The sequence below is a fragment of the Gouania willdenowi genome, chromosome 3 (genome assembly GCF_900634775.1).
Source record: "Gouania willdenowi chromosome 3, fGouWil2.1, whole genome shotgun sequence".
In the NCBI taxonomy this organism is placed as follows: Eukaryota; Metazoa; Chordata; class Actinopteri; order Blenniiformes; family Gobiesocidae; genus Gouania; species Gouania willdenowi.
Genome location: NC_041046.1, coordinates 44,507,627 through 44,518,098, shown reverse-complemented (window position 1 = coordinate 44,518,098; position 10,472 = coordinate 44,507,627). Strand labels below are relative to the sequence as shown.

Below are 10,472 nucleotides of genomic sequence, written 5' to 3'. Positions count from 1 at the left end.
CCTTTCTGCAGGGTGTAGTTTGCAGGTGCTCCTGAACACTAACAACACGTTTGTGTGTGTTTTCCTGCTTCATCAACTTTTTGATGCATTTAGCAATAAACCACATTTAAAAACGTGTGTGCTTTTTTTTTAATTAACGCTACTTTTTATCAGATTTACAGCAAGATTTGTGAAATTTGTGATATTTTTTTCTCTCCCATAAAAATAATGTCACTGTTAAACATCTAAATGTTACATTTTAATATAAATGTTAAATCTAAATGCTAAATGTTAAATCTAAATCTAAATGTTACATTTAAAAATATAAATGATAATCTAAATGCTAAATGTTAAATCTGAATGCTAAATGTAAATCTGAAATGTTAAATCCAAATTTAAATATATTGTTAAATGTAAATACTAAATGTTAAACGTAAATCTTAAATGTTAAATCTAAATGTTAAACATAAATCTTAAATGTTAAATCTAATTCTGAATGTTATATCTGAATCTAATGTTACATTTCAATCTAAGTGTTAAATGTAAATCTAAATGTTTCATATAAATATAAATAATAATCTAAATGCTAAATGTTAAATCTGAATATTAAATCTTGAATCTAAATCTAAATGTTAAATCTAAATGTTTAATGGAAATCTTAAATCTAAATGTTACATTTAAATATAAATGTTAAATATAAATGTTACATTTAAATATAAATGTTAAATCTAAATGTTACATTTAAATATAAATGTTCAATCTAAATGTTACATTTAAATATAAATGTTAAATCTAAATGCAAAATGTTAATTGTAAATCTTAAATGTTGAATGTAAATCTAAATGTTAAATGTAAATCTTGAATGCTAAATCTAAATGTTACATTTCAATATAAATGTTAAAACTAAATGTTAAATCTAAAGGCAAAATGTTCAATCTAAATGCAAAATGTTAAATCTAAATGTTAAATCTAAATGCTAAATGTTAAATTTAAATGCTAAATGTTGAATCCAAATCTAAATGTTAAATCTAAATGTCACGGGTAAAACTAAATTAGCTAATTTAATGCAAATTCACTGGAAGTACCAAAATAAAAGCTAATTGACGGGAACGAACCCCATCGGCCCCTGTCCTGCACACCTCCAGGAATCAACACTTGTTCACCTCAGAATCACTAGAATTCCATGGTTCTTCCCAGAGAATCAATGTCTTTCTTTCTGCTTTCTTTGTCCGTCTCAGAGCGTTTGAGGACGTAAAAGAAGCGGAGCTGATTTTTGACCCCCTCCAGCCTCACATTGACCTCAACGACGGTACGACTGTCACAGAGTATTTCTATTTGTTCAGATGTTTCTAATATTTCATATGTTTCTAATATTTTTACTGGTTTCAGATTACGGTGTGAAACCTCACCCTCTCCCAGTGTTTCCAGGCATTGACGGTCCTTATCAACCAAACTTGGAGGATGAATATTACTGATCCGATGACACGGGGAAGACTAGTTTTGTCCCATATTCTACTGTAACTCAATGTAGACAATAGGAAAACAGACAAAAACTACATGTATTTATGAGGGACTGAGCAATAAATAAGATGTTATGAACCTATTGTAACGTGTCGTGCATGTTCTTCTTCTTTCCACGCGCAAAATATTACCACATTTTACACAAAGATCCAGTCCCATCGTAGACCTCTTCAGCTGCAAAAACAAGACAATCATCCTCAAGGTGGCGCTACACAGCAAACCTTTAAAGTTCAACATTCAGAAAATTCACAACAAATCAACCACATGTGCTACAGAAGTTTTGCCAAAATGTTTCCTCAAAACTGAAGAAACTTTTGTACATTAATCTGTTTCTATCAAAAACTGGAAAACTTATTAAACGTGACTCCTCCCACATTTGCTCAACTGGCACTAATTGCGTTGCGTTGATGAGGTCAGGCACTGATGTTGGACGAGAAGACCTGGTTCCAGTTCAACACAATGGTGCTGACTTTGAGGCTCAGCCACGTTGGATTTATCCCACAAATCTGGGAGCATCACTTTTTCCAAAATGCCTCGATATCCAAACTCATTAAAATTGTCCTTTAATGGAGATAAAAACACCAATATAGTGTATATTTAAACTCATTTTAAAGTACATTTAAGGTAAAAATTGGCCGTCTGTGTGCGTGTGTTACATATTTAAGACAAACACAAAGATATATCCATTAAACTTTAATAAACTAAGGATACACATCTTTTTATTTAAAAAAAAAAAAGTTAAATTTTCACATCTCACGTAGAGTCAGGATACATCAACATTTACATACTGTATAATAAAGTCTTTATTTATATATGGCATGTCTCCACACCCTTTGTCACATCACATGTTACCGTTAGCAACACGACCAGGGCGTTCATAGAAAAGTTCAAACAGATTTACATTAAATGAAACAAAAAAAGATTTATTAAAAAAAGGATTTTAAAAAACGGTTAAACCTGCTTTAAAATTAGGACTCAGTAAAAAAAGCTCATTATAATCATTTCTTAGTTAAATCTAAATCCTGTTAAAAGAAGCAGTGGATGATGGACGAACGTTTATCACGTTTACTAAAATAAACTAAAATAAAAAACAGACAAAAATGCGTTTTTGGACTGAAACCAATCAGTGGATAATATTGAAGAAAGGAGGCGGGACATGACACAAGATCAGCCAATCAGGCACACTAATACCAGTTAAATAATTTTAAGCAATAATTTATAGATTTTAACAAAATGTGATGCAAAAAAGGAAGTTAAATTACGCAAACCTGAAATTAAAATAAATGTTATTTTATTTAAAACTTTATTCTTTCTTTGTTGCAATCGGACACGAATCAAAGAAACGAACTCTGATATATTGACGTGGCTGTAATTAAACTCAGCTCACAAAAAACAATTGGGCTGCAGCAAAAGAACGAGCATAAAAAAATATAATGTAAAAACGACTTGTACGCAGACGCGGAGCAGCGAGGAGGAGCCGTGTCTGTAGAACATGACACATGCTGTGATATCTGAGCAGCGTCAGTTTGGAGATGAAATGTGGAATTCACGTTCTGAATCGGAAAAGCAATCTTTTAAAATTTAACATGTGTAAAATCATACCTTCGACTTTTATCATAATATTGTATTTTGAGTTTATTTTCAAAATTTCAACTTCCATCTCATCTTTTTTACTTTCATCTCGACATTATATTTGAACTTTATTCTTGACATTTTGACTTTGTTCTTGGTTTGCCCCCAAATATTGTCTCCATCAAAACTGGCCCTAATCCACTTCCGTAATTTAACTATTAGCACCTATTAGCATCGATGTTAGCGTGTGTCCATGTTAAATAAATGTTAAAAATAACCTGTTTTTGTCTCTTTATTTAAAATGAAGACCAAAAGGTCCATAAAAAGCGCACATGTAGGTTATGGGACAATATCACACAATTATAAAAGCTACTTTTACACAAAAAAATCAGTGACTGAATGTGTAGCAAGTGTAAGAAATATGTCAAATTTTGCTTATAATCTTTTGGCCAAAATCTCTCAGAAGTTTGGAAAATTGTTGAAAATAAAATAGAAATTTCTCCATGACACGGACTAAACCTGGACAAAATCACACATTCCTGTGGGATTTTTCGACTGGCTGAGTGAAGCAAAGTGTAGCAAACATGTCACATTTCTTGCAGTGTAATATATCTGAAGCATAAAAATATTTGAATTAATAACAATAGTTGTGTCTATGAAACCTATTCAGCATGTTTGGTACGATTCCAGGACGTTTAACAGGCAGTAAAGTCTAAACAGGGAAAAACGAGGAAATTCTTAAACAGAAAGTCGGAGTCTCAGCTAAAACCTGCTGTATTTGAAGCTTCATCCAGATATGATTAATACGAGTAAAATGAACTGGACGATTAAAGTTTTAAAGCAGTGGTTCTCTACCTTTTCATCTCACAACCCCCAAAATAAAGGTTCCAAAGACCAGGGACCCCCACTGTAGCTGAAGGTGGTTGAACATGGGGGTAATGTAGTTTAAAAAGTAGGAATAATTACTTTAAACTGGCAAAATAATGGGCATGACAAATGATGAATGTGGTTAAATTGGCAAAAATAATGTTTAAATTTGGTGAAAAGAGTTTAAAAGTGTCAATAATTGGTCAACATATGTGACATTAGGTGTAAAAGTGGTGGAAAGGGTTTATAAGTGCTGAACATGTTTGGAAAGTGGAAAAAATTTGCAGAAAAGTCATTGAAATGTGATGTAGGAGTGTCAGAAATGGGAGAAATGTAGCAAAAATACATTAAAAGGATCAAAAATAAGGCAAGAAAAAATAATAAAAATAGGATAAAATATGAAAAGTTTGGTGCAGTTGTAGAAAAAGGGTTAAAAATAAGCAAAAATTGGCTCAAATTGTTCAAAAAACATGCTTAGTTTCTTGAAGGCATCTGGGGACCCCCTCCCAGGGTCTCTCAACCCCAAATGGGGTCCTGACCCCTAGGTTGAGAACCCCTGCTCTAAAGGATAGTTTGGTACACACACACACACACACACACACGCTGTGATGAGGACAAAGGTTGCGATGGTCCGATGATGAAGAGGCACTACTAGTGAAGATCAGAACACACCACAGTTCACTTTGTGGTCCGCCCTTTAATCGCCCGTACACACACACTCCATCTCTGGGATTGTGGTGTGGAAAAGGTTCCAAAACGCCGCATGGAGGTGGGAACGTCGTCCTGAACCAACGAGCGACTCACGGCGACTTCAAGGATTTCATGTACGACTTCTCCAACAAGTCGGTCTATAAACTCACTGTACGCTATAAAATATAGATCTGATCATTAAAAACTCAGTTTTTCGAGGAAGATTTCTTTTCTCGTCAAATCTATTTATAATTGTAGAAAAAGGTTGAAATTTAGTGTAAATGAATGCGAGTGAAATCAATAAAATAAAACCCATAAATACATGTGAAAAACATGAATTATGTTCTCATCTACAAGTTAAAATATGTTGACTTTTAGTAAAATAAATATTAACTGGATATTTTCAATTGTGTTAGGGTAAAACTTTTTTAGTCTAAATTACAGTTTTTATTTGATGTGCTTCCAATCTCTGACACGTTCATGCAAATAAAATGCAGATCTTGTTGTTTCTTAATATTCCCAAACATTTTACATGCATTATTATGATGGCGTATTAGTCACATTAATAATAAAATAAATCTGAGTACTATGAGATTAAAGTCATAATATTTTCAGAATAAAGCTGTAATTTCATGAGAATAAAGTCGGAATTGTATTGAATTTATTAAAATTATGACTATTCTTGAAATATTACAACTTTGATCTCATAAAATTACAATATTGTTAAGATGCGACTTTATTCTCATTTAATTAGAACTTTAATCTCGAAATAATACAACTTTATTTTCATAGTACTCAGATGTACGTTAATGTGGCGCTAATACACCGTTGTACATTATATTCGGGCAACGCCACAAAAACTGACTTTTAAATGGTTCATTTAAGGATAAATGAATATAATTATAGATTTATTTCTTTTGGTGTAGAAAAGAAGGTTGGGGTTTCAACTGAAGGGTTCAAACTTTGTTTACGTGAATGAAAACAGCCTCTGATGGGGGCGTGTCTTTATAAAGGGGCCGTGGCAGCAGTGTGCTTTAGAAAAGAGTTTAAAGTGACTTTATAAGCTTGCACAGGTTCACTACCGCCCTCTCTGTTAATGACTAACGACTGATTTTCAACGTGAATGTTGTTTTTTTTTTTTTTCAGAGATGATCATTAAAGTCATCTTTTCTATAATATTGTGGATGTTTGCTTTATTTCACGTTTTTACTGATTCTACGTGTGTTACAATGTTGTTCAGTAGATTAAAGGCTATTTTCTTCCTTCTCGTTGCACGTGTTTCTCCTGAGACGATGCTACAGGCTAACAGGCTAACTGCTAGCGCTGAGATCTTTGTCCTTTGTGCTATTCGTCCACCTTTTTGTTGCATATTTCTGCTCCTTCTTCTTCTCTTGCTCGTTTTGTCGTTTTCCTTCAGTCTTTAATAAAACGAGGTGCGTGTCCTCCATGCAACAGGATGTAATGATACAGTGGACTGTACAGGAGGAGGCGGAGCTTATTCCAGGTGTACTGTACAGGCTGTGTACAGGAGGAGGCGGAGCTTATTCCAGGTAAATGTCTTCTGTCGGGCAGGAGAACTCCACAAACTCTTTATAGTATAACTGGAACGCTTTCCTGTAAAACACATATCAAATATCATCACTAGTTGTTATTTATTACTGGATATTATGATTAACCACACGTTTGTTCTGGATTGGAGGAGAACATGGAAACTCCACTCTACTAGTCCTTAGGTTGCCATGTTGGAAACGCAACAACTTCTCAAAAAAATTATTAAAAATCCTGAATATACAGTAGATCAAAGAAGAAGAGTTAAATACAATAAAAAAGATTTTAAAAAATTAAATATATAATATAAATAATAATAATATTGACATTTTATATGAGTTTATAAATGTGACATTGCATGACTGTGTTGTATTTAACGCTCTATAAATAAAATCAAGTTGAATTAATATTATTAATAAAAATAATAGTTAATTCTTAGTTAAAACAATTAATTAAATTAATAATAATCCATAGTTAAGTCAAAATAAATAAAAAATTCCACTTGATTTTTGTAAATGAGTCATAACTAGGAAAGACGAATACGTATTTGGCAATTGACAAATTGGCAAAAATGAAAACCTGTATCTGGAGTAATATAATGCAGGAAAAACAGAAGACTGACCTTGACCTTAAATATGACCTGAGCGAAGGCCAACGTCACACATGGAAAGGAAATGTAGTTCAATGGTACCAGTCTGAGCACTGGATCTCAATTTGTGGCCAAGTTATAGAGAAAAAAGTATGTTTCTGTTTTGGCTGAGCTTCGTGGAGGTCTCACTTTGTTCACTTTTCTGAAGAGTTCTTGACCTTAAATATGACCTTCAGCAAAGATCAAGGTCACACATTGAAAAGAAATGTTGTTCAATGGTACCAGTATCATAGTTATAGGGAGAAAAGTTTTTTTTTTTTGTGACATCATTACAAAAGCATAATTAATAATCACAATTAGTTAAAACCTAAAATGTTTAATATTTTCAGGCAACAACTAAATTACCTTAAACCTGCCAAATAAAATTCTGTTCTTGTAGGAATTTTTATAATTATTTTTCTTCTGCAACTCCTTTGTGGTGGAATTCCTCCTCGACTATTAATGCAGCACTAATGACACGTTTGTCATCTCATAAAGACAATGTCAACAATGTGCAGTCGACCTTTTTGTGTCGACTGCACATGTGGCGTCAAGTGTCAAAACCAAAATATTTATGGTACAAGTTTAATGCTTACATTTATGAAAAGTTCATCTCAAGTGTAGTATTTTATTTCGTTGTACCGAAGCTGTACGACCTACCAGTAAAAAGATCAGTAGGGGTCGAAGTTCATGAAAAAAAAAACGTTTTTCCTATAACTTGACCACTGGTACCATTGAACAACATTTCCTTTCAATGTGTGACCTTGAACTTTTCTCAAGGTCATATTTAAGGTCAAGAACTCTTCAGAAAAGTGAGACCTCCACACTCTCAGGACGACGAAGCTCAGCCAAAACAAAAAAACTGAGATCCAGTGCTCAGACTGGTACCATTGAACTACATTTCTTTCAGAGGTAAAAACTCACCCCACGGACTCGGCCAGAGCTTTGGTCGACTTTTCCGACACAAACACGTGACACGCAAACCTCTGGTCAGCAGGATGTTTGGTGATGAAGCCGAAATACCTGCAGGGACAGAAAATACACAATAGTGTCCTTTATTAAAGTCATAATCAGCATTAAACCAAACTAATCCTTCATTTAAAGCATGTAGATTAAAATGGTTCCACTCTCTCCTTACTTGTTGTTTTTGGGATGGTAGCCACAGAACGACACGTTCTTCAACTGGAAGAAGTGACTGCACTCGTTTCTCTGAAAGGAAAAAAAAAACATATTTCACATCAAAAACAATAGAAAACATAAATATTGAAGGATTGGATTATGGACTGACCTTATCACAGGAATAATAATCCTCCTGAACTGCCAGCTTCACTCCTTTCACACTGATTTCCAGGACACAGGACGAAGGTGGGTTGTATTTAACCGTCATCCTCCTGTTGGTCGCAATCTGAGGAAAATAACACAATAACATAATAACACACAGTCCTACAGTCAAATAATGTCCGTCACTTATGACAATAAAATACTGGCTGATTGAGATACATGCAGAGATGAATCCTTAAAACATGCTCAGTTCCTCTGTCTGCCACTAGAGGTCTCACTACATAAACACATTTAGAATCCTTTCATTCAGAAAACCTCAAACTTGCTTTACTGAAACAGACAAAAGATTAAAATCTACTTTAAATGTGGCTCGTGCTTTTTTTCTTTTATATCACAAATGAGTAACTTTAATAACAGCGAGGTCACAAAACTGTGATTGTGTTTTGTTTTGTATATTTTTCTCCCATTTTGTATTTTTTTAAGTCATTTTGTTTATTTTTGTCTTTTGTTTTGTTTTTTGTATATCTTTTGTCATTTTGTGTCATTTAGTTTTTCTGTCATTTTTGTGAGTTTTTTAAATTTTTCTTTTCCTCATGTATTTTCTCTAATTTTTTTTTTTTCTTTTTGGAGTCATTTTGTGTATTTTTTCTGTCATTTTAGTTTTCCTTGTGTTTTTCAGCAAATGTGTCTATTTTTCTGTCATTTTTACATATTTTTGTTTTCCTCTTGTGTATTTTTGTGTTCATTTGTTTTGCTTTTTGGAGTTATTTTGTCTATTTTTGTCATATTTGTGTGTTTTTGAAGTCATTTTTGTATAGTATTGTGTATTTTTCTGTAAATGTGTTTGTTTTTGAAGTAATTTTGTGTCTATTTGGTATTTCTGTCTATTTTTCTATCATTATTGTGTGTTTTTGGGGTCATTTTGCGTGTTTACTTTGGGGACCGGTTGCCTATACATACAACCATCTTATATATTATTATAAATTGAATCACATAAAGGTTTCTACCTTCTGCATAGCTGCACATAAAACATCGTCTCCTTTGTGGTAGGGAACCTGAACGGAACCCAGGAACTTCAGGTGATATCGGTCCATCCATTCACTGCTTTTCACTGAAAAACACAGCAGTGACGCACAACGTTACAGAGATACACAATATTATAGACACACAACATTAGAGAGATACACAATATTATAGAGACACACAACATTAGAGAGATACACAATATTATAGAGACACACAACATTAGAGAGATACACAATATTATAGAGACAACATTAGAGAGATACACAATATTATAGAGACACACAACATTAGAGGTCAAAAGTCACACTGAACATTTAATTTCCTCTGAAAAAGCTTAGAAATGTTTAACTCTCTGAGGACAGAAATAATAAGGTTTTACCAGAAGATACAATTGTATTTTTACTCATTCTGATGTCATTTAATAAAATATTTTCAAATACTTTACATCCCTAGAATCCTTACAACTTCAGATAAAAGGTTATACACATATATATATAAATAAACCACAAACAGTAGTTAGAGGTGTTAAAATTGTGATAAACAGTCAAATAAAAAAAAATTATATTATATATTTAGTGATTACCTGTAAACATAAAAAACACATTGATCCAAAATATTTCTACATGTAAAACAATGATCATTTTTAAGAAACCAATAATATTTTCAGAACAATTTGAGCCCATTTTTGCTTATTTTTAACCTTTTTCTGCAACTCCACCAAACTCACCATATTTTAACCTATTTTCATCACTTTTTCTTGCCATATTTTTGCTCCTTTTAATCCATTTTTGCTACATTTCTCACATTTCTGACACTTCTACATCACATTTTAATGTCTTTTCTGCACATTTTTTCCACTTTCCAGACATGTTCAGCACTTATAAACCCTTTCTACCACTTTTACACCTAATGTCACATATGTTGACCCATTATTGTCACTTTTAACCTCTTTTCACCATATTTCATGATTATTTTTGCCAATTCAACCACATTCGTGATTTGTTACGCCCATTATTTACCAGTTTGAACTGATTTTGAAACTTTTTTCTGCCACTATTAAGCCAATATTGACACTTTGAACTATTTTTAACACTTTTTCTGTCTGTTTTTGGCCACTCTAATTTTTAAAATCCCTTTTCACCACCTTTTGCACCATTTTTGGTCACTTTTAACCCATTTTATTTCTGAATGTCTTTGGCACCTTTATTTTGGCACAACTTTCAGTGAAAACACCAGAAATGTGTTGGAAAATGTAATGTCTCGTAGAGTGAGGTTTTACAGGAGTAAACCAAATCAAAACAAAGTTCAGTGAGTAAATTATGTGATTTATGATCTATCAGGCCTACATGATGTTTTTATT

The 10,472-nt window shown here is 32.8% G+C and overlaps 1 protein-coding gene across 3 annotated transcripts in view; it reads right to left on the bottom strand.

Moving 5' to 3' along the window:
- Positions 1–4,420: 4,420 nt before the first annotated feature.
- Positions 4,421–10,472, bottom strand: part of mapk8ip1b (mitogen-activated protein kinase 8 interacting protein 1b) — a 39,548-nt gene continuing 33,496 nt past the window's right edge. For all 3 annotated transcript variants that reach the window (XM_028442385.1, XM_028442389.1, XM_028442393.1), the window contains 5 exons: positions 9,094–9,197; positions 8,094–8,210; positions 7,944–8,014; positions 7,730–7,828; positions 4,421–6,243 (listed from right to left, as the gene is read on the bottom strand). In XM_028442385.1, the coding sequence (XP_028298186.1) occupies positions 6,171–6,243; positions 7,730–7,828; positions 7,944–8,014; positions 8,094–8,210; positions 9,094–9,197 (464 nt within the window). In that variant the 3' untranslated portion in view covers positions 4,421–6,170. The remainder of the gene's footprint in view (positions 6,244–7,729; positions 7,829–7,943; positions 8,015–8,093; positions 8,211–9,093; positions 9,198–10,472) is intronic.